At 44.8% G+C, this 23,905-nt stretch overlaps 1 protein-coding gene across 1 annotated transcript; it reads right to left on the bottom strand.

Moving 5' to 3' along the window:
* Nucleotides 1-863: 863 nt before the first annotated feature.
* Nucleotides 864-23,740, bottom strand: ZC3H12D (zinc finger CCCH-type containing 12D). Its single transcript, XM_075036010.1, has 8 exons — nucleotides 21,877-23,740; nucleotides 21,523-21,608; nucleotides 20,420-20,493; nucleotides 11,986-12,425; nucleotides 6,822-6,961; nucleotides 5,573-5,807; nucleotides 3,688-3,794; nucleotides 864-3,002 (listed from the first exon to the last, which is right to left on the bottom strand). The coding sequence occupies exons 4-8, from the start codon at nucleotides 12,366-12,368 to the stop codon at nucleotides 1,969-1,971; spliced, it is 1,899 nt and encodes a 632-aa protein (XP_074892111.1). The 5' UTR covers nucleotides 12,369-12,425; nucleotides 20,420-20,493; nucleotides 21,523-21,608; nucleotides 21,877-23,740; the 3' UTR covers nucleotides 864-1,968.
* Nucleotides 23,741-23,905: the final 165 nt, after the last annotated feature.

Genomic DNA, 23,905 nt, shown 5'->3' with positions numbered 1-23,905 from the left:
TTTGGGACTTGCTCTGAGTATGTGGAAGGTATTTTTCCACTCTGCATTCACACTTTCTCTGTGAGTGTACATATGTGTACAGCAGTAGCTGGGAAAGCTCCGGTACAGGTGCTTAGGCAAGCCAATGAGCCTGGCCTTGCATAGGCACAATATAGGCATTTAATCCATGAAATGTCTCAGGTCGCTTCAGTGTGTTAAGTGTGGTGTGTGGCATATTTCAGCACAACTAATGATGGCTGTGGAACACAAGTACTTTTCAAAGCATTTCACAGGGCATTTATGCCATAGTTTTGTTTTAATGTCATTTCTCATCTTTATATAATATGCAGTGGATAAATTTATAAGCTGTTCTGGTGATCCAGTTATAATATATATATTATGACTATAATTAAAGGAAAATTCATGACATATGGAAAAAACCTGTCACATTCTGTGAAGATAAATCATACCTCCAAAGTCCAAATTAGAATTTCTTGGAGCCAACTGCATGGCCATAAGACACTGCATGGATACAGCATACTTCCCAAAGATTCTTTAACCACCACCACCAAAAAAAAGCTGCTGGTGGTTTGCAGAGGGAAACATCACCACCTTCAAAAAATGCATCATGTGATAATGTCATTAATGGTAAATTACTACTCCTTAGTCACCTTTTTGAAAGCAAGAGAATTCAGAGTTGTCAGCGAGGGCCATGTTTAATTCCTGCCTAAGAGCAACACTTCAGAGAAGAACCTAACAGAGATACTGCAGGGTCAGAGAGTTTGTAAATCCCACCTGAATGTTGGACTTGATGAAGCATCAGTGCTAAGAGGAATGGAAAAGAAACAAACAAACAAACAAAAAAACAAAGACATTTTTCAGAATTAAGTATTCTAGATGACCATTTTATAATGTGTTAAAGCATTTTTAAAACATGTCACACTGACATACTTAAACTTTGGTAAAATGCCAAAAACCTTTAGGATCAACCTTAATACTTGAATTATAACCTGAAGAATTCAGTGGAATAATGCAGAGATTAGCAGCTTTACAGTTTACTGAAAACCAAACATGTCCCAACAGAACTCAGTTTAAATGTTTGTAATCATAAATCAGCTGTGTAATTGCATTATGGGACCATGTTTGGTAATTAACAGTTAAGTCCACAATAGTTTTCTTGTTTGATACAACAGAGACATTTTAAAGCTCTCTTTTTTGTCGTCTTCTTTTCCCCTTGGCATTATCTGGATTTCTTCTTTTTGAATTAACAAGCCTGAGTCCTCAGTCTACATCAGGACTTATATTGAAGATGACTTGCCTGATTTGACTTACATTGGGTGTGATCCCTGAGAAGTGTACCTGCAGCTATCTTAGCGCTCTGGTGTACCTCCACCACCCCTGCTAGTCTGTACACACCACTGGTTTATAAACACAAGATGCATCTTTGAAAGCTTACTGATACAGGGCTGGGCCTGTATCAGGCAATAATATGGACCCAAAGATGCCTTCTAGCAGAGAGCACAGCCCTGTGTTAGGGAAAATAGGCCAAATATAATTACTTTTTAGGCTAGCTGAGCAAGCATTCATGGGGGTCTGTGGAGAGCCCTTTACTGGGGACCACAGAGCATGGTTCTTTTATGGTAGTTGAACAATAGGTCAGGACTTTAAAAACATGTCTAGAGTGTCAAGGCATTAACAAAGTTCTATACCATCCTGAACCCAGTCATCAGTGAGGTTCAAATTGCTGACAGCCCAGAAACAGCAGTTTTCCTCCAGTGGGAGGTGAATGAGATCCCACCACAACGAACAGCAGTCTTTGCCCTGACTCGATGCCCCATGCGCCACAGCTGGTTGATGCTTGGACTTGTGCTCCTGGGACAGCTATAACCCTTACCACAAAGCCCTTTAATAACACTTAGTTAAGCCTCAAAGTAGCATCTTTTTGCCCCAGGACTTCTGGTTGTTGGGAAAGGTTCGATGGGGACGGTTTCACAAGCTTCTGTGTCTTTGAATCAGTAAAGTCAAGCTAGCAATATCCTTGATATCAGGGTACAAAGCCATGACGTGGTTCACCTCGCTGTAAGGAAAAAGAGAGCACAGCTCCCTGTGTACGTTTGCCTGCTGGGCAGAGGGTGTCCTTGCAGCTGGGGCAGGCCAGTAGTCACCGTAAGAGGCATCAGGGTAAGCATGGGGTTTCTGGAAGAAGCCCAGTCTGTTGCTGGAGTCTAACAGAAAGGGCTGCTGTGGGGGCCGCCTGGGGAGACGGTGCTGCTGCTGCTCGCTGTACAAGTGAAGCAGGTCCGGGGGAAGAGCTGCGGACTGTGGCAAAACAAGGCGCTGAGTCTCCAGGGCCTGTTTGTGCTGAGCACCATGAGGGACGTAGCGGCTCCTCTGACCCATCCCATGCATGCCGCAGCACTCCTGAGGCCAGCTGTGAGCTGGGTGCATCCTGCCCGGCGCTGGTGGGAGCACCCTTTGCTGGAAAGGGCATCCCAGTATGCAGGTGTGGTCCAAGCTATGGGCGTGATGAAGCGAGTACAGGTTGTGCCTGAGGTCACCGCAGCGATGAGGGCTGTCCGTCACCTCTCTGTCCTGAGAGGTACGTATGGACCAGTTGTAGCCGTAGGTGTCATCACCAACGGATAGCGCTGACATCTTCTCCAGGAGCGGCTGGTCTCGCAGCAGCTCTGGCTGTAGCAACCTCTGGTCCACTCCCAGGTCAGAGCCGGGGCTGCCAGCCCAGGCACTGGACGGCTGCTCAGGACAGCTTCCCTGGGACCACCCTGGGTAGCAGGAAGCCCCTGTGCAGCCACTGGCTTCTCGCGGAGTTTCTGTGCAGGCATCAGAGGGTGCAGGCTCTATTCCGGTCCTGTATGGCAAGCGGTTGCACTTCTCCTCCTCTTTCCCCAGGCTTAACGTGACCTTGATTTTGGCCCTGAGTTCATCAGCAACCGAGAGCTGAGCTTGATGTGGTCTCTCTGGGTGGTAAAATTTGCATTTATTACCATAGGTGCATTTTTTACCTGAAAGAATAAAAAAATTTTTAAAAAAAAATCAAACAGGAGGTTGTCGCTAGCACCCACGTCGATTAACACACCCATCACTTCTCCTCAGCACTGTGCATTTGCAGGGGCATGGTGAGCATAAACAGCAAAGAGAGGAAGTGCTATTTTCCAATTCAGTACTTTTGACCCCAGATTTAAATATTGGTGACCTAGTATTGCAAGGTGAAGCAGCAGTGAAAGCAAGTTTCTGCTATTTTGGAAGTGTCTGAAATTCATTTATGTTCCAGTTGCTGCACTCAGTGGGCTGGGAGACCTGCTGCTACAAAGGGTTGCTTTAAAAAATGGTATAGGGATTTACCTCTGAGAAACCTGCACATTGCTGGACAGCTGTTGGGAGGGGAGAGAGGGGAAATATTTGGATGGCCTTTCCCAAGCGCTACAATACAAGTCCACTCTGCAAAGTGAAAAGGGTGTGCAGGCTGGGGGGGGGTCAGCACAGCCACAGCCTTCACTGAGGGTGAAGCCACTCAAGCAGGAGAGGAAAAAGCATCAGGCGTTTGTGCAGCCCTGACCCAAGTCCCTGCCACACGAAGCAGGACAGCACGTGGCAATGGCACTTGCCCTTAGCCGAAGTAAAGCGCTGCTGGGAAGCAAGGGCCAGGAGGAAGAGGGGTGGCAGTTCACAGCACAGGGAGAAACCCACCATAGGGGCAAGGCTGCCATTTTGGTTCAGGAAGCACTGGCTTTTTGCTGAGGAAGTTATTAAGAGTGGGTCCATGCCGGCCTAGTGGATCATCGGGAGGCATAAACCTGAAAAAGAAAAAAAGTCACAAGGGTAACAAAAACACCTCGAGCTTTTGGAGCTGAAGTGCAATCACAGCTTGCGGCACAAGCTTAGGGCAGAAAATCCTCATGCTCCTTTTGTGGCCTGGCCTTCAGGATTCAGGCTGCCTTACCAGACACGGTGCCCTCCTGCCTGCCAAGACAACAATGCTTCAGCTTCATGTAGTTGTTGTTTTTTCCTAATAACATAAAACAACCGGAAAGGCATGGCAGCTTGGTGTAGCTCTGGCCAGCCAGCAGCCTCAGCTGTGGCAGGATTGCTTCGTTTTTCTCTGAAGCAGCAGCAGCGCAGCAAACTCTTCTGTGGTCCCAGCACTGCAAACCTCACCACCAGCTCCCTTCCACAGCAAACTCACTTTTCTCTTACTAAATACTTGTAGGAGAATGAGGATTAAAAAGCCAGCAGTTAATTCGGAGTTACAGCTGATCGTGCACGTGGTGTGATAAACAAGCCCAGCCTTTTTCAAGGATTCAGTAAAGGCTTCCTGCTACAAGGCCAGCAAAATGCTCAGATAACTCTCTTTATTCTTCTGTGCCAGTACCTGAATGTGATGCTTCAGGAAGAAAACTAATTAGCATCTCTGGACTTATTTGCAAAGGAATCTGCACTGCACCCACCCATGGAGCAACTCTCTGTCGGATGAAGGGAGTCACGGGCAGGAGGGGAAGGGATGCACTCAGGGACTTTGGTTATCCACACAATGGGACTGAAACCTCCAACTTAGGCTGTGGTTTTAGAGAGGTTCCCAAAGCTGTGCAAAAGGGTCCTGCTGAAACTATTCAAATGGGCTTCACAGTAACAGCTAGACTTTCTGAAGGAAGGGTTCTGCAAAGGTCTAGCAATCCCTATGAAATAGGAAGGAAAATACCTTATAAATATTCGTAACTCATTAGTAATTAGGGAAGAAGCCTGGTGGTAGTCAGAGATAATGGACTGGAGCTTTGAGAAATACAGCATGCTGATGTTCAGCGACTGCATTCCCGCGAACGATATTACAGGGAAACTGAAACCCAGTGCCAAGCACTTCCATCCAATTTTGATGGCGAGAGCGCCAAGTCTCCATCCTGACCCACAGCGAGTGCTGCGGTGTGAGGTGACTTCTCCGCTCACAGTCCTCCATGCACACAGGATGTCTCCAAGTGCATTTCCCCAGCCAAACTGATGGCTAGTGAACACCTCTGCTGCTAGGAAACTCGGACAAGGTTACTACATACAGACTGAGGAGCGCACAGCTTAGCCTCATGGGCACCGTGCAAGTGCCTTAATGAAAACCTTCACCAACGGGGATGGTTTAAGGGCCAGAGAGACCAGCTTCTCATCTCTCTCTTCTTCTAGAAAGTTATGATTACAAAAGCATAGGAAAAAGTGCTGTTCTGCCTTGTAGGGGAGGTAAAAATACTGCCAGATAGCCAGCCTCCTCCCACAGATTTAATTCTGTTCCTTCCAGGAAATAGAAATTAAAAGATACCAAACCTTGGTTTAACATCCCAGTTTGGATTGGAAAGAAGCAAAGCTGGTCACTAATGCTCCCATTCAAATAGAGAAATTCATTGAAGAGTGACAGGGGGGGTTTAAGACCAAAGCTAAGGGAGCAGAAACTAAAGAAATGAGATAAGAAAAGTTGCAGTAAATTCCTTTCAGAAAAAGGCTCGCATACTCTGTTACTGGTGGGAGGTGCATTGATGTTGGAGCTGTCTTGGCCCTTAATGTTTAAATTCAAGATTGCTTAACAACCATCTCTTACCTGTTACTGACAAAAGAGTACATGAGTAGTCGCTGCTCAATAAACCATTTCCACTCAGGGTTTTCATTCTGGAGATCCCGGTAATGATCATTGGAAACAATGATTCCATCTTTCTCATAAGCAACTTTCACTATGTAGCGATCATCGTAGCAAACTACCCTCTTGCCTTTCACCTTCCGGGATGGCGTGTACACAAGGATCGATTGCTTTTCGAGCTCTTCAAGAATGTGCTGATCTGGTGGGGTGGTTGGCAGAAATAGAAAGGGAAAAAAGTATTTTAAAAAGAGAAACTAATTAATTAATAATAACCAGGTCTTAATCATGTGCTAGAAACTTACAGGAATCTAAAGATGTTTCATCCCTTTAGGCAACTTACAGCAGTATGATTTTCAGATGCACTGATGTCTGGTGGTTATTTGGCAACTTGAAAATTAGGTCTTTTACAAAAGCATCTACTTGTAAAATTTGAGATACCCTTTTTTGATTTTTAAGTCTTACCTGTAAAAGGATGGCCTGAATTCTACACCTGAGGCATAGTGAACCCCTGTAGTGCCCTTTTTACCCTGCTAGATGCTAGAAAGGTCATAACCAGCCCTGACATGAGCTTAACTTGGAGATAAAATGCGGCTGATAAAATAAACAAACTTCTTTTGCTGCTATTGAGGACACTCTGACTTCTTGTCATTCCTGCTATGCAGTAAGGTGGATCCCCAGCCGCCTCATCTGCAGACGCCAAGCTGCTAGCACAAATCTGGCACGTCTATTTCCATACAAACTGAATCTGACCCCCTCCACAGACTTCAGCTGATGCAATTCCTTCTTCTGGAAGAGGAACTCATGTATCTCCTGTAGCAGGGTAATAGGCTAACAGATAATAGTCATGCAGTAGCGAACGTTTCGGATACTGCTGCCTTTGGATAATGTGTGCAACGATGTCATCATCTCCTGGCTGGCCTTAAAAGCTCTGTGGACTTGTTGCAAGCTGACTAACTCCTTTACCTCAGCTGGCAGCAAGTTGTGCTTGTAAAGCAGAAGACTCAAAGCAGCGTAACAAAGCCTTGTAAGCAGTTTTAGTTGCTAGTCAGGAGCTTGCACCAGTAAATTAATGACTAATTTAAGTGACGGATACCTGATATACAACTTGCACTGTGCTTGACTTTACAGGGCAAAACTGCACCGGGCTCTTCACATCCCCTGTCTCCAGCTTGCACCCAAGGGTTGACAAATTATGCCCAGGACAGTGACCTACCTGCAATGGGACTGTCTTGTCGAGGGGGCTCCTTTCTCCAGAGTGGGACAAAAACCTTGATGTACGTGTGCCCCCTCTCTCGAAACCAATCCACTGCCAGCTGGATCCCCCAGCAGGAGAATATCTCTTTGTTTCCATGACTATAAAAAAAAAAAAAAGGAGGAGGATGGTGAGGCAAAGCTTTCAAGAAGCTTAGACTTCTCTTTAACTGAGCCAGTAATGAAATGGCAAAATAAACAGCTTTTGTGTCATTCACCAGTTTCCAAGAAAACAACCTGGCAGGGTGTCCTGGTTGGGCAGATCCAAACACCTCCTCCAGTGGAACTAGAAACTTGTTATCTGAAGCAGTTTGGATATTTAAAACCAGAGGTATCCTATCCCCCATTTCCATGACCTGCCTGCTACCCAAGCCTGTTGCTTCCATCTGTATCTGGATGGACTTGACTCCTAAAGTACCAGCAAGACCTTAGGCTGTGTTAGACCCTTCACATGCCTCATCTGCTAATGGTTTGAGGAGTGAGAGTTTCTTCCAACACAAGCAGAAACCCACAAGGCTCTCCTATGAGAAACAAAATGTGGGAATTTTCTTCTGTGGTAACAGTGACATTAGGGATTTTAATGTCTGAAGCAGCTGCAAGTGTGATCGCAGGTCATTCAGCCGCCGACCTCTCCTGGAAACAGGAGTCAAACTATGGGGGAAGGAAAACTGTAAAAGGCAGGATGGGAAAGACAGAGAACCTAACCCAGGACACCAAAAAAGGGACAAGGCCTCAGTGGACATGGCCACAGACACCTCAGGCCCATGTTTATCTTTCCCTAGTTGGTGGGGTTTTTTCTTCATTGCACAGAGAGGTAGGAAAGCCCTAGGACAGGTGCTGTAGAGGATGCAGGCAAGGCGGGTTCTGAAGAATTATCAATATTCAGAGCAAGACACAGAAAACAACCTCAAGAAAAACAATTAGGGGTGATATTCTTCCTAAGTTTCTCCCCCCTTTGAAAGTTCTCATTGCTTGTCATTTGCTTATCTAAAATGCGACTACAGTGCAGTGCACGTGTAAAGGAAGGTAATTTGTTAACCATCTCTGCACAAGTAAACAGAAATAAGCTCCACACAAAGTCCTAAAATGGATAAATGCCCTCACATTATCTACAGAAACCTCATCCTTGTACTTTGAGCTTTCTGGATAATATCACCACAGTCTCACGCAGGCTTTCACCTCTGCAAAACATACTTGTAAATGACTGTCTTGGTTACTACACCTACGTGCGGTGACAGATCAGTCGAGGACAATGGCACAGTCTTAGATGCCTCTCCCCGCTCCATCCCCCAGGAATGCATCTCTAGGTTCTGCCTACATCAGCCTCATAACCAAAGCTCTGTTTTACACCTAATAAAAGTCCCAGTGCTGAAAGTGTGACCACAAATGAAAAATAGTATAATTTAGAGGAAGAAACCTGTTTGTTTATTAATAGATACCCAGGCAATGGGAAGTCTTAAAAAACCCTCACCAATAATACATGGTCTGAGGCACTCAACACATCTAATCTCCATTCTAGAAGAGCTGTTTGGTTTGGTTTTAAAGGATAGGATCTACCCAGGATAGGTATAAAGTCACCTGGACAGGTGTCTTGAAAATTCAGGTGACTTCTTCATTTAACTCCCTTTAAAAGGAAGTTTAGGTACATCTTTAATACCACAACTTAAAGTTCAGTGACAGCCTGCTTTAACATTGACTACTCATATATATGACCCTGTCAGCTTTAGAAAGTAATTCTAGATGTACCCCCAGTGCAGAAGGTGAAGCACCCAAGCACAAGTGATTCGGCCAAAAGGCCAAGCAGAACAAGAGAGAAGAGGCACCTGGAATTGTTTCTCAGCGTTATCACTTAATCCAGTTGCTGCTACATTGCTACAGCCAAGCCTGGGGAACGTGTATCTAAAAGAATATGTACACGCACGGTATGCTGCAGTGTCGACACAACTGAACACCAATGTCTGCCGTGCAATGGAGCAGGGGCTTTAAAATTTTACATTCTCCTTGTGTGGTGAATTTGTGTCACCTGACAACAGATTGGCTCCTGTCAGTCACCTTTCCCATCCATCCTCGTAGTCCGTGGACCATAACTGATCTGTCATAACTCAGTCCCAACTCTCTCCCTCTCGCCAGCCACAGGGTACATTGCACTTGGGTCACAGATAGCAAGGCCCATCTCTCAGAAGCTGAAGCAGCAATTTGGCCTTGCTGTGACTCCGGCAATTAAGCCATAATTAGCATGCAGTAATTCCTTTTTAAATTATGCAATTCCAACCCCTTTGAGAAGGCATTTAGTCAAAATAACTCTTTTTGAAAACTGTGAATGGCCCCATCTCCACCTGGTCATGACACAGCATCAGCCACAGCTTTGGCAGAAGGGAGAGAGCCTAACGCAGGACTCCGCTGGCCTAGGAAAGGGCCTCTGTACCTACCACAGCTTAAAAACTAGGTGTAAGCACAAGCACTAGACTAGGTAGCCTCTTTGGTGTGCAGTGAATAGGGTTATGACAGTTCCCTTTTCGTATTAACACAACTCCATTTATTTTTTCCACTAGCCTTGCTAAGCCATCCTGCCTGCTTCCTGTGGATAGGCTGGCAGATGGCTAAGTTTCTCATTACATCTGATGGAAACGCAAAGTGTACTGAGATGCTTGACTAGTGAGACTGGCTGAAGGCAAGGTTATTTTCCACTCAGTTTCTATGGATAGGCTGATTGATGATTGGAGACCGCCAACTCACTTGCTTTATTACCCTGGGGCATATACGTCCTTTTCAAAACCTTGCACCCCACAATGGGCCTTCAACGCCAACTCTGAAATGCTCCAGAAACACCAGTCCTAAGCTAGAAATACAAAGGCTCTCGATGTTTTTCTCCACACAGGCAACTGCCTCCCCAAGTTTCAACTTTTTGACAGCTTCATCCCTAAACTGCTGCTTCTCCTGCACTTTTATGGTTGTTGGTGCTGATGCTTACCCAGCAAGGAAACCTAACATCCCTTTTCCCTGAATTCTGCAAACAGCCCTTCTCCATCTGACAGCAGCAAACCAGAAAAATTAAAACGAGGATACCAAAAGCATTCACTAAGCCTGTGCCATTAGCCAAAGTAAATGCCATTCGGCACCACTCTGAAAGGCATCCAGGAGAGGAAAGCAGCTCCTTCCAGGCTGCGTCAGTTCAGTACAAACTGAACTGACACGCTCAATAGTCTTCTCCATCATCCAGGTAGTCTTTAACTTTATCAAGACAGAGGTTGGGGATGTCAGAGAAGAGCTGTAAAACCTTTGCCTTTCTGAAACTCAAAAGTACTTCACATTCCTCTAATACCTTTTAGGTGAAAGATGAGGAATCCACAGCAAAACACCAGCCTTCAATAATCTAGCAGGCAAACATCTCTTGGACTCAAATTTTGAAAATTATTCTACAAAAAGAATTAGATTTTACATGCCAGAAGCACACGTGGCTTCTTGAAAACCCATTTATATAGGCATGTGGGCTAGGAAAGCAATATGACATGCTAGCTCAAGCCATTTGCTGCACATACCTATAATGATATTTGTTTTAAATAATCTCTGTCTAGCAAACTCCCGTGCACAGGCTGGCACAGCGGGATGATCTCAGAGCTTTCCCAGAGTACTCCAAGCTCAAAACATGCACTATATCTCATTAGCCACCAGCCTACTCTGGGCCTCCTGCTCAGCGGCAAGGTTGCATCTTCTGCCATCTTGGAAACAACGCTCTTCTCTGCCTTGTCCACCTCAGCCTGCTCTAAAAAAGCCCTGGTAAATTGGTGAGGACAAGGTTGTGCCAGAAGAATGGAGCACACGGCCAGTCGGGGTAGCATTGCCCCTAATGCAACGGAAGGGCAGGTGCTCAGCTCAGCCCCTCTGCCTGAATGGGTGCTCATCTCTTTTGCAGAGAGGCAAGAAGGACACCCTAAGGAGGGTGCAGGGTGAAAATGCACATGGAGGCAGGACATCCTAACACCTGGCTACCGAGCTCATGGCCCAGCCAAGGCTAAGCGATTTTGCTCTGTTGCTTATTTCTCGCTCCTCAGGAGCTGCCCTGACTGAGGAATCCCTCGTTTTCGGATGGGATTTCTCCCTTCACCCAGAAGATGGCATAATTTGCTTAGTCTCCAGTTGCTCTGGATGCACTTGTCCACTTTGCCCTCTAACCGAAGGGGATATGGTCTCACCTCACCTCACACCAAAGCTAACCGAAGGAGGAAGCCCTCCCCTGCCCTGTCCCAACCTGCGGGGACAGGCTTGGCCCTGCTGCGTGGGCAGGGAAGTTAACAGGGAAAAACCGATGGATAGCCAGCGCGTCCCAGACTCTGAACTGCTGGAGCCTCTGGCTGTTCATATTGCTGGGGTAAACAGAGGCCAACCCACTGCTGTCTTTGGATTCCCCGTCCACATGGATGTGCCAGGCTCCCCATCAGTAAGAGTGCTTTCACAGTGTCAGGACACTGCTTAAGAAATGTAATTGGCCAGGATGGGTTGCTATGACATTTCCCAGAAACAGAACTAATTAAGGAGGAAATGAGACTATTCAGCACAAGTCAAGTACCAATTCCCTGATACTTCCATAAAAATGAAGCCAAACCGAAAACCAACAAAAATATACAAGCCGGGAACATTGTTGGAGTTTGCTTGCAAGTCAAAACAGTACAAGTGCAATGTTGTTAGGCACCACAGTCACCTGCCTTTTTATTTTCCCTCTCCTTCTTAGGTTAGTTGGGCTGTTCTGTCTATCTGTTCACCAGTTTTTCCTGGAAACACCTCAGCACAGAGATTTAGAAATCCTAGGTACCCATTTGAAAAGGCAGGGAAAGATCACGGTGAACTAACAGGAGAGCAAGCTGCTGAATCATACTGCCATAAACAGTAGTGGTTAGCTAGCTGTTGGCTTATAAAAGGTCAAAATGCAGAGCGAGCTAGCGATTGCATCTGGCGTGCGTATTTATGGGCATAGAGACAGCGGGTCCCTACAAGCTGTGCCTCAGCCAAGGAACAGCGGTGGTTCGTACATTACACATCACCTGAAATGAAAACATACTACAAGCCACCAGCTTTAAAATTCAAAAGTTTCAGAGGAAGAGAGTTCCCTTTTAGGAAACAGAGCTTACCTCATTGCAACATTGCTGCCATCGATCACAATGGGTCTCAAGTAATCGGAAGAGTCACCTTCATCTTCTCCAAGCCACTTGGACCCTGGTGTGGTGCTACATGATCCACGGGCAACAAGTTTTAGCGGGGAAGACTGAGCCTGGCTCTCCAGAGCTTGAGGTTTGCTCCCCATCCGAATCAGCTCTTTGAGCACATCATCCTCCAGGGCCCCTTGGCCCAGGTTCTCCAGCACTTTGCAGATGTCCTGCTTACCATAGCCCAGCTTGCAGAAAAAATCCAGCTTGCTCTGGTGCACTTCCACACCCGCCGTAGAAACTTTTCTTGAGCGTGGTGGTACTGGTTTGCTAGAAAGTGAACTGGCCAGTGCCATCTTAGCAGGCATTTACGTTCCTTTAAACCTAGTGCTCTTGTCTTCCCAGCCTTGTCCAACAGGCATCAGCTTGAGGGAGGAAAAGATTAGAAACAACAAAAACACAAGTGTTAAGGAAGAACGTGCAATCTCAGTTATTGGCCTAGTGCACAGCAAAGAGACTATCTGATGAGCCGTCTAGTGCACAGCAAAGATGAGCCATCTTCTCTCTGAAGAAGCTGTCCAGTCTTCACTCAGCATTAAAGCATTTTTCTGGTCCACTCTTATTTATAAAAGCACTGGAGTGTCTCATGCAATGTTTGCCACTCTCCAGGCGTTATGTCAGACAGGTGTCATCCTACTTCATGAACTATGCAAGCCTGTCTGTACACAGACACGCTGTATGCGTAAGTTTATTCTTCAGACTTATCTCACAGGAAATGATACAAAGGACGGTGTAACCGGGGATTTTCAATTTGCTCAGTGTGGTTTGTGAGACACAGATAAAAATCTGTCAAATGTTGTTGGATGAGCTCAGATGCCATAGCAACCTAACAACTATAGCAATTTTCATCAAGTGATTTAAGGAAATGTTGTCTGCAAAGTAGCTGGGAACTTTTTTTTTATAGTTTTGTCTTTCCTAGTGTGTGTCCATCTGCGTACACATAAACATACCTTATGCAATTCTGTCACTTATCTGTTCCGATGCCTGATTTACTCTTTTCGTGTTATTTGCTATTTCAGTGAGGACTTTTATATTCAGAGAAGCAGCTTGTTTTTTGAAAGCTGTCGGGGCAGTGGTTGGAAGAAGGTAGTCTGAAAAGGAGTTTCAATTTCACTTATATTTATTGTCAAGAGAAACTGGTAATCCAGAAATGAGTGTGCAGAAGCAGCAGAAAGCTGCTTCAAGCTTCTCCAGAACTGCACTATTTACACTTCTGGTCTAGCCAGTTAATGGAGGTGATGGGCAGCATATGCAGGCATAGCCAGAGCTGCTTCAGCCCAACAAGCATGACAACGGAAGGACATGCACGGTGACCACTCATCCATCAAGCCATACATCTTCAGTCACTGTTGGCATGCTTGCACCAAAGCTTTTCTTGCCACAGCTCTGCAATTATTGGTGTTACCTGGATAAAAGCCGTGGCTGGTACTTCTACCCACATGTCGGACACAAGGGCGGCCCTCTTCCCTTCACTAATTGCGGTCAGCAAATGATGCAGAATTAACTGACCAAACAACTACCTTCATGATAAGCCCAAAGCCATAACCACATTGCACCCGGCGGCTCCCCTTCCCAGCCCACCCTGCACATCCCCGGCCCGCTGGCCGGAGCTCCCTGCCCAGCCGCGGGCCACCCCAGGAGCCCAGAAGCCAAAAGCATCTGGAGGAAGGCACGGAGGTACTGGAGACAGGGAGATGGGAGAGGAGCCTGAGTGCAGCTCCTCCCCCAGGCATTAGGAGGCCCCCCGGGCTGCGGGGAAGAAATCCACACTGGGTTCCATTAATTTAAAACCGATTAGTTCAGCAGGAAAACATGATAATTAGTTATAACCCCCCCCCCCATACAACTTTGGCCTTTACTTTTCTACACAGCCTTCTAACTTTCAGGTATTCTTCTGTGGAAGAAATCCGGCACTCTGTTTAAAAGTGACAAATAGCATCAGTAAGATAAAAAAAATACCTTGAATATGTCATATATGTAAGGGGAAAGCAGTTACCATGTGTATTTTTCCATCTAAACCAAAGCATTGCTTATTTTAGCCAGTGGGCTTCACCGTTTTTTCCTCACAGTGCAATCCACAAGTGTAACAGTTTTTACATCTAATCCTTGTTTTTAATTCATGCACTGAGAATGAAAAGGTATTTGCCTGCTTTTTCATTACTGAAATGGTTTCACAGCTTTGAAATAACTGCTCTCTGAACTGAAATCCATTAATGTATCTTTGTATCTGAATACAGCTGGAGCTGTCACAGCTGGGCTAGCAAGCCCCTGCTTCCAGGTGTGCAGTCAGTGGCTCCAAACATTTAACATGTACTACTTGATTTGGTTTTATGTCTAGATTATTTTAATAAATTACTGTAAATGAAAAATTTTAGTTGCTATATGTCCTCAGGTTGAAAACAAAATAATTAATACATATTTTAATAGCCATCACTATTATTCTTTAAACCTGTATTTCTATCTATTCTGATGCTTTTTTTTTTTTTTTATATCAGAGAAATTTCCCACATTAGCATCACAATGTGTTGTGTATATATCTGTCCTGGATTTCATCAGGTTCAATCCTTCACAATTTTACCAGACAGCTTTCCAGCTGCAGAGGGTGCAGGAGCCACGTCCATCTCGCGGCGTGCACCTCACAGCCCCAGCAGCAGCATGCACAAGCATGTGCTGGACGAAGGCTGCTCGCCACGTCACTTTTCCAGCCCCATCCCAGGAAGCCCCGAGCCCGTGGTCCACGTCTGCACACTTTGCATCCTGGCAGGCAGAGGCAGCATTTGCAAGGCTTGGCCCTTCTGTACACCCTTCGGTTTGGTGAGCTGGGGCAACGCGTGGCAAACACTGAGCTCTGTGTTGCTGCCTGGGGTTGATACGATCCAGTATTGGCCATCACCAGCAACGTGCTAGTTCTGTAAACTTAACCACTGGATTTCTGCTCGGTCACAGCCAACACTGAGGTCACCCTTCTAAAGAGAGAATTAAAAGTATAATAAAATCACTAGCTTACACATTAGTAAACAGTCAGTAGCGTGCCCAAGTCCAACAGGTCAGTTGGTTGCTTATAACCACACAAAAATGTATGACAAGAGGAGAAATTGTGCATCACAGAGTCCAGCTTTTGCTATCACAAACAGGTTGTGAAATCCCATTTATAAACTTTATGACCTTCATTTTCAAACTACTTAGATTTCCTCCTGCCACTTTTCCCCTCTCACCTCAGCAGACCCTGTTGGGAAGCTGCTCTTGTTTTCTCTCCACTGAGAGCCAAAGTCTTCTCGTTTCCAGGCTAAATTTATCCACAGGTTATCATGTGCCCATCCTATGTTCCAGCTTAAAAAGCACCCCTCTCTGTCTACAGTGTTGTGCCCCCTCTTGCATACACATACACACACAGGCACACATGGAATAGCTTTAGTTGTGGTTCCAAAATTCTATTTTAATCTTAACATTTTAGCAATTAAAAATAATTATTTTTGACCAAAAAATTGAGACACCTGTCAAGGTCTTCTGTCTTCTTTATATTTTGACAGATTTGGAAGATTAGAAAAAAATAATTTGAATTTTTTGTAAAAAGCTTCCAAAAAAAGTAGTGGTTATATTCCAATTCCTCATCTTGAATGACTTTAAAGAATAACTTTTGTCTAGTCCTTCCACCAGGTCTTTGCTCCACTTGCAAACAGAGCACCAGGTGCCCAGTGGGTGTGTGTCTAAGCAGCACCTCCAGCAGCTTCAGCCACAGAAACACGCTAAGGACCAGCTTGACTCAGAGGGAGCTGGGGCTCCTCAAAGCTCCCCCCAAAGCCCCGTCCTGCCTGTCCGAGCTGGGGCAGAGGGGACACGGCTGCAACCAGAGCTGGCATTGGTCAAGGCAGAGCAGGTTTGAGTCTTCTCTAAACCAGGTGTACATGCCATAACTCCATTCACGAGCAACAGCTCCCTGCCATGATAGCGTTCCCACCTCACACCTTAGGTCTGGGCTGCCTCTTCTTCCTCCTCCTCTGTCCCTGAGAATCACACTGCAAACCACCTCAGCCTGCCAGCCCATTCGAGCCCTTCCATGAGCTGTTTCTCTGAAAGAAGATGGGCTGCTCTGCTTTCAGAAAAACAAGGATTTTTACTTGCACAAATTAGAGATGCACATAAACTCTTAATATCAAGACCAGTCATTTGTTGTCTTAATGACTAAGATTCTCCTTTCTTTTCCCCACCTTCCCTGCTGCATTTGCCAAAAACAATAAAAGCAAACTCCCCAGAGCGTGAGCCATACTCACAGGGAGCCCCACTTGCTCTGCACCTTACCTGACAGCTGCTCTTTCTGCGTTCCAGCAATATCGTCCCACCATTCAAGAGCCAGAAGCTGGATTCAGAGCAGTACCAGGCTCACAAGGAAGTCATCAGCCTGTATTTAGAGGCTTTATGGCAAGGCTGATGTCAACTGAGAGCAAACAAGTGCAGTGAGCAGGTTAGAGCTCATTCTATAGGAAGGTTTTACTTCCTCATTTGGCTGGCTGAGCTCTCATTTAACTGTACAGGTTGATAAACTTTCACTTCATTTTTCAAAAGGAAAAAAAAAAAAAAGGTTCCCAACACAGATCAGTTCTGAGTTACAGGCAAAGATAAGTCAAACCTACTGTGGCAGGGATCCACAACACCAGGCCGTAAGAAAACGGCATATGAATTCAGGGGCAAGTGGAAAGTTTTCCACCAGGAATGCTTTACCAAGTTATTTCAGCCTCATTCCCCCTGCATCTGGCAAATTTCTGACCTTCAGGGACACATGGAAAAAAAAAATTTAAAAAAAATCAGCATTTTGCTTAGCATCTGGTATTGCAAAGCCTCATTCCAACACCTCCACATCTGAGGGAACCTGCTCTGGGAGACTACAGTAAAATATCAAAACTCAAACCAAGCCCCTTAACCTACCGGTGCCTCAATCAAAAGACTATTTCAGAGACGTGCAGCCTGTCCACAGCAAAGACCAACAGGCACTTCCCAATAGAAAACTAAGGTTTTCCTCTGCTTCTTCCTTACCTTACCGCAAACAAATATGCCCGAAATCCACTTTTAGGCAGCAGGAAGGGTTGGAGATTTAAGGAGGGGTTAACCTCTGGGACCCTTGGGATGCTGCGGACAGCTCTGCAGGCATGATGCCCTCTGCCCACAGGGCCAGGGAGGATGGGGAGACCCCGCTGCAGAAGGAGAGCACCTCTGCCACTGTCCCAAGGTGACACATCTTTCCTGGCCAGAAATTCCCCCCTACTTGCATATTTTGTGGGAGGAAGCAGGGTAGCCAAACCCTTGGTAGCAGCATCCTGTTTAATCCAAAGACTGGTTGCTGGTAAGCAAGCCTCACCACAGCTTCCCAGCTGGTTCCAGTCAATGGATGTGCCTTTGCATCACACCCAGACTCCTGGGACCGCTTTGGGACACAGGCTGCCCTGCTGCTCTGAAAAGCAATGCCCTAGCAGACACAGGCTGAAAGGGCAGCACACCGCCTCATCTATCCTGCCTTGGGCACAAAACTCCCTCTGATCCACAAAGGTCTGGCTGGGCAGGTTAGTGGCTACAGAAATAGGAAAAATGTTCCTAAGGTCACAGCTAAAGAAACGTATTAGTTTGCTGCTGCCCAGAACAGCTATAAGAGCAGAACACCCAGAGCCTTTGACTCCACATCTCTGGAGAAGAAGGATCATCTTTGCTCCATTTAAACTTGCAGAATGCCACGTACCTCATCACAAGACCGCCACGGAGCAGTACTATTGGAAAGGAAAGAGAAAGTTGCTGTGTTATTTATAATCCAGGAAGGCAACAGAGCAAAGCACACGACATTGCGTAGTACCGTTTTAACTCCTACTTCTCAGTAAAATGTTTTTTTTTACTACATAAATAAGAACAAACCAGAGCTTATAAAAAGAAACAAGAAAATCAGATATGAGGATTTTGCACTCGTCTTCCATTTCTAATGAAATGACTAAACCCACCTACTGTAAAAAGCCATGAGCAAAACACTTCAACATCATTCAAATCATGGTCAGCCAGGAAGCCCCTTACCCAATTCCTGAAATCTGTTCAGAGCCTTTGCGTAGGTGATAGCTAGCTGAGACACAGAAGACCATGAGAAATAAAGGATCATATTTAATTTTTCAGATGGTCTCAAACCCTTTTGCTTACCAGCACAGCTAAACATTTGAGCGCCCAAGGCTGTGGTTTCACAGACATTTCCTTTCTCTGCTGTGCTCCCTTGTGCTGACAAGCACGCCAAGTTTTCCCGGCACAAAGATTTATTGCTGCTCAGTAACATTGTTACATTCAAGAGAGAAAGAGCTGCAGTGTTTTCAGAGGGGAAGATCCCCCCACTAATGGATGTTCATTCCTATGTTGAGCTGAAGACTGAGGATTTGCTGGGTTGTGAAACAACTAGACCTTCACCAGAAAGAATCATTACCAACCTCAAAGCAAGACAGCCTTGTTGTGGCAGCTCCTGGAGGCTATGGAGAGGACCCCCCCATGACTTTCAAGGAGGGTCCCTGTGCAAAACCTCTTTCCCAATGCTGTTAGACTTTAGTGTGGAACAAATATTCTCTTGAAACTCATAGTGTGGAACAGGTGTTTTGGTCTACACACCCCAGTGAGCTATTTGCTTTGCTAAAGGAAGTAGTCATTTATTACATCAGCACCAGAGAAAAGCATTATTACCGTCTTCCTCATCTGAATAAGTTCACCTGCTGGGAAAATCAAACAAGCGTAGGTGGCCATAGTATCACAGCAAAAATTCTTTAGCCCCTAACCAGCAGAAGACAGTCAGGATAAAGCAAATGCTTAATCAAATACAGCTCTATTGCCAGGAATATTTTAAACAGTTCCTGGAACTAATACGTTCCCCCTCCTGCCCCAAACAATCTCCCTGCTGCCTTCAGCAAGGCTTGGGTCAGACCCTCAAGCCATACTGCCTCAATTCAATCTCCTGGTTCACAAAGAACAAGTCACTGTTACACAGCGCGACCTACACTCCCAATTTTAAATATGAGTTTCACACACCATTAGGCAAAGTCTAGATGTTTTCTGCCAGTAAAATTCTCTCCCTGTTGGAGACGCTGGAAATTTTGACTTGGAGACATGTATTCACCCCCCAAATTTACATCACTAACTCAACAGGTCCTGCTGTTGTGCCAGACCAGTTATTGATGGGCAATCCTGTATTCAGGATGGTAAAGAGCCAGTATCTGTAGAAAAGGTATTTTTACATGCTTAACAAAATTACCACCTTTCCTCCCTCCCCAAAACTATGCCGCAGTAGTGAGCACTCCATCTGACCACACAATAGGGAGAACAGAGAAGAACTGATTTCAGTACTACAGCCAATGGTAACTTCTTTTACATCTTGGAAAATTACAATCCCATCTTAAGATCTGATGTAGCAGGATGCCAACTTGTTTTTGCCTAAAATATCTATTTTTTCCTCCACCTTTTGTATAAAAACATACTATTACTCAAGTGTTTTCCACTGGGCTTATAATAAAAAGTACCTTTTACAATCAGAAAGTCCCAAACGAGTTTCAAGTTCAAAAGTTTACTGCTGTTCAGCTTAAGGTTTCAGAAAGCTCTTGGAACTGTCTTTCAGCTTCAACGACTCATTGTATACTTGGAAGACCTAAACCTTGATATAGTTTACTGATGCCTTTTTAAACACAGCTATCACTTTTAACCAAGATAATAATGGCTTGCTCACTGAGAAAAAGCACATTCTGTCAGCAACCAGACCAAGAGTTTTACACAAAAAAACCCTGCCCAGTAACAAGTCTTTACATAAATCTTAGTGTAATTTAACATTATTCAAATTGCTTATGCTATCCCTATGTATGCAACAGGTGATTGACAGAACAGGAGAGACATTATCCATGCTCTAGGAAGCCTACAAGCAAAACTGGTAATCCTGTTGTCAATAACATACAAGTTTTATATGAAAAAATCAGGCTACAGGAGGGTGATATGAACAAAGATAAAAGCAGCAACAGATTCAGAAATGCTTCTGAAAAATTTTGAATTTAACTTCTTAAATGTGCAATTAAAATGCTTGTCCAAACAACTAATAGTTTGGGGCGGGGGAGGGGGTGCTTTGTTTTGTTTTTTTTTTTTTGTTTGGGTGGTTGTTGGGATTTTTTGACAAGTGGAAGGAAGCAGGTACAGCTTTACCTACAGAGAGTAAAGATTCTTGGCAGCCCAGAACCAGGGACACACGGCACGCTTTTTCATCCACACATGCGGCTATGCAGAACAACTCTTTCAGCACACATCCCAAAGGCAGAGCAAATGCACCAAGTCATTATGCCAAAACAGGATTTTGATGAAGAATGCTTACATGTTGCCAGCTCCTTAACCCACCCAGAGCACATCCCGGGTTTATGCTTGAGGAGTTTCATAAACAGTCATGACCTTTGAAAAAAGAAAGAGGAAGCCATCAGCAAGAAGGCTGACAGCCATCAAGCAGAGCAGACACCAGGATGAATGCAGGGTTATCACAAATGTTTTGGGGTAACTGCTTACTGTGTTGCCTATCCTGGAATAACAGCCACTTGTACACAATTCTTATGCTACTTCTACTGACTTGTGTGATGTCCATGGGATTAAAGAGAGATTTCTGTTGCCAACCACTAGCCTCTCTCATTTGCTTTTAGTGCTTTAAGACCAAACTCCATTCATAACATGGTTTTGGTCAAGTCCACCTCAAGTCTACAGAGAGCTACAAAGAACTAAAGGAATTGCAATGCATGACTACAAAATAGGTCTCTAACTTCCTCTTATCCATGGAATACAACAGTTTACAGACTCTACATCGTATTTTTAAGTTGTTACAGGTAAGGGAATCCAACAGAAAACTCTAAGGAGCTGGTTTTTAAGCCTTTAACCTCTGAACAGAGAGCCTAAGGCATGAAGAGTTCCCCTTCAAACAGGCCTCAGCTAAGTCAAAGTGAAGCAGCTGATGTTTCTGCTGCAACATTTTCAATTTTATTCTCGATATTAGAGAGGAAGGTGGGGTTTTTTGTTCTCCTTTGGTTTTTAACTACCACAACCACCAAAGGTCAATACTGAAACTGAGGTTGGAGATAGCACTGACGAAAAGGAAAAGAGGATAGGGAAGTGTGAACTCTCATTAGAATAAAACAAGTCAACCCTCCAACCCCTGGATAATAAAAATTCCTGTCCTCTCCAACACCTCTAGCAGGACAGAAACAGCAGGAAATGTTTGCAGTTTCAGCTGACCATATGGCTCATTCGTATCATTTCCAGAAGAACCACATGTACACAACTGTAACTTCCGATGACCATAGCAGTAAATCCCACCTAACCCAGAGTGCTCAGCCATGCAGGTGTGTACCAGGGGAACTGCGATCCCTCCACCGTGTTACCAGAGTAGCCTAGAAATGCAGTCTTATTTAGCAGTACCTAAAATCAAGTACTTGCCTTCAAATAGGGAGCTTTTCCGCTGTCATTTATCATTTATTGTCGCATCGCTTAATTTTTGAACATCCATGTTTGAAAGTTTCATCCTGAAAATATAAAAAGGTAATTTTGTCAATCTGAAAATACTGGCTATATTTTTTAAAGTACTAAGGCATACTGAAAATCAGAAACATGAAACCTTTTGGATGTACTTATTTTTTAACCCTTTATTCTGAAGACTCTTTGGCCACCAACACAAATTGACTGTTTTACTTCTATACACTACTTGTACAAACTTTCAGTTCTTAAGCATTTTCCTGTTGCGAGAAAAAAAAAAACAAACCATTTCTGTTGCAAAGAAGTAAGCACATTCACCTGAAATAGGGTGTTTGTTTCTAAACATCAAGAAGTTCTGTATGTCCCACAGGTGGTTGGGGCTAACTGACGCCTAGGAATGCCTGCTGACTCTCTTCATGCTCTTAAGTCCCTTTTACCATCTCTCCCATAAGAGGATCTCTGGTGTTCACCAAGAATCCAGCTTTTTCTCAGAGTGGAAGCTTCTTTTTTTTTTTTTCTTCTTTCTGTGACTGCCATTTCCTAAAAGCAGCAAGAACTCAATTGCTTTACCATCTCCACATCCCTGTCAAATTTGGCCAGAGTTTTTTTGCATGTTAAAAACATGCTGTGGAAAAGAACTGAGGACAGTATGACAGTGCAAACCTTATTTCTTTAACAAAGCAGGCTAAAAGCAGGAGGAGCTAGAGAAAACCCTACTGCCTCAGCAGCACTACCCCAAATGCATCATATCCTGGCCTAGTACAGTTCTTTGGAAGTCTTCCTATACCCAGACTGAAGGCAGAAGCTTTTTTGACAAGAACAGTGAGCAGTCCTCAGCCCCAGGCCTCCCCTGACAGACTCCCAAGAGCAGGCTTCCTCTTTATTTCTCCTCTGGGACAGCAGGCCCCGCACTCTTGCTCAGATGCTGCAAGGATGGCACAGGACCCTGCAAGTTCCCAATGGCTTAAAAACGATTTGTCCCGAGACAGTTATGGAAAGCCTGGATTTCTAGTTCTATGCTTTGAAACACAAACACAAGTTAGAAAGGAGAGAGTCAGCAAAAGGCAGCTTCTTAGCCAAATACACTTAGTCTTTAACAAAGCTAAGACAGGGTAGATGCTGCTGGAAAGCACATGCAATATTCTTGGTATCACCGCTCAGCTTGGGTCTGGAGATTCTAGGCATCTAGCCTAGCCTGCTTAGTCAGAATTTTCTGCCATGGGGTGAAGAGCTGCTTTTGTTCTTTTAGTACCAGCCTTCCCATAGAAGCATCTTAATCAGAAGTTCACTTTCTGCATACAGTCCATTCAAACGCTCTAGCCAGGCACAGCTACTGGCCCTCCAGCGCAGAGTAATTTCCAGTGACTCCTCTTGGCTGCCTTGAATTTTAGATTTGGTCTTTGTCCTGCAGATCATGTTCCAATGAAGGCGGATCAAGCTATAAAAAAATAGCTATAAAAATCGTATTACATATCACAATCAGACACTACAGCAAGTATTACACAATCACAAAAGAAAAAAGTTACATTTATTCATCAGAGCAGACTGCCTCTGAGCCATCGCATTCCATGGAGGGGAAGACAAATACTATTCCCCATGTCTTCCCTCCCCTGCTAACAATGCAAGATCACTCTTCCTCTGGAGAAAAAGAGGAGGACATGCTCTTAAAATGTATGCATACTGGCTAACACTGTTTAAATGGCGAGGAGCAAGCCAGAGATTTAAGACCCTGCCAACTTTCACTAAGACCCAAGCTCTGATAACATCACCTGCATTCCTCTGTAGATGAAGAGTTATTAACCAACCTACTTCTGCCACAAAACCTGAAAACTAATCCCACCTAGGTTTGGCAAATGCAACGCAAGTTACAAATTCTGCTTTTCTGCTAAAGACTATTTTCTTCTTTCCTACCCACCCAACATAATTTGCCTGACACTACAGCAGCTGGATCCCCCTGACACTACAGAGGACAGATCTTTAACAGTGACTACAGATGGGCAAAGTATCGAGTGAATCTCAGTTTTGAGACTCCTCCAGCAATGCCACACAGCCAAGTGATCTGTGTAAGTGAGCAAGCAAATAAGTGCAATTGATTTAGTATGGTGCAGCACTTCCATGGCCCTTGCAAGCAGCACAGCAGTACTTCAGGGCCTTTAACCACTGCTGCACAGTGGTGTCGGCAAACAGAGCTCATGGGACTAAGCCAACCAGAAGCACTTAATTTTAAAGGAAGGAAGTAGAGTTTTGAGTATTCATATACAAACGGTATCTGCCCACTTTCTGGAATGAATTTGCACAGCACATTTCTGTCTCCCCAGGTCTTCTATCACACTCATTACCATAGCAT

This window comes from Buteo buteo, chromosome 9 (assembly GCF_964188355.1).
Source record: "Buteo buteo chromosome 9, bButBut1.hap1.1, whole genome shotgun sequence".
NCBI lineage: Eukaryota > Metazoa > Chordata > Aves > Accipitriformes > Accipitridae > Buteo > Buteo buteo.
The sequence above is the reverse complement of the archived record's forward strand: the minus strand, read 5'-3'. Positions and strand labels throughout refer to the sequence as shown.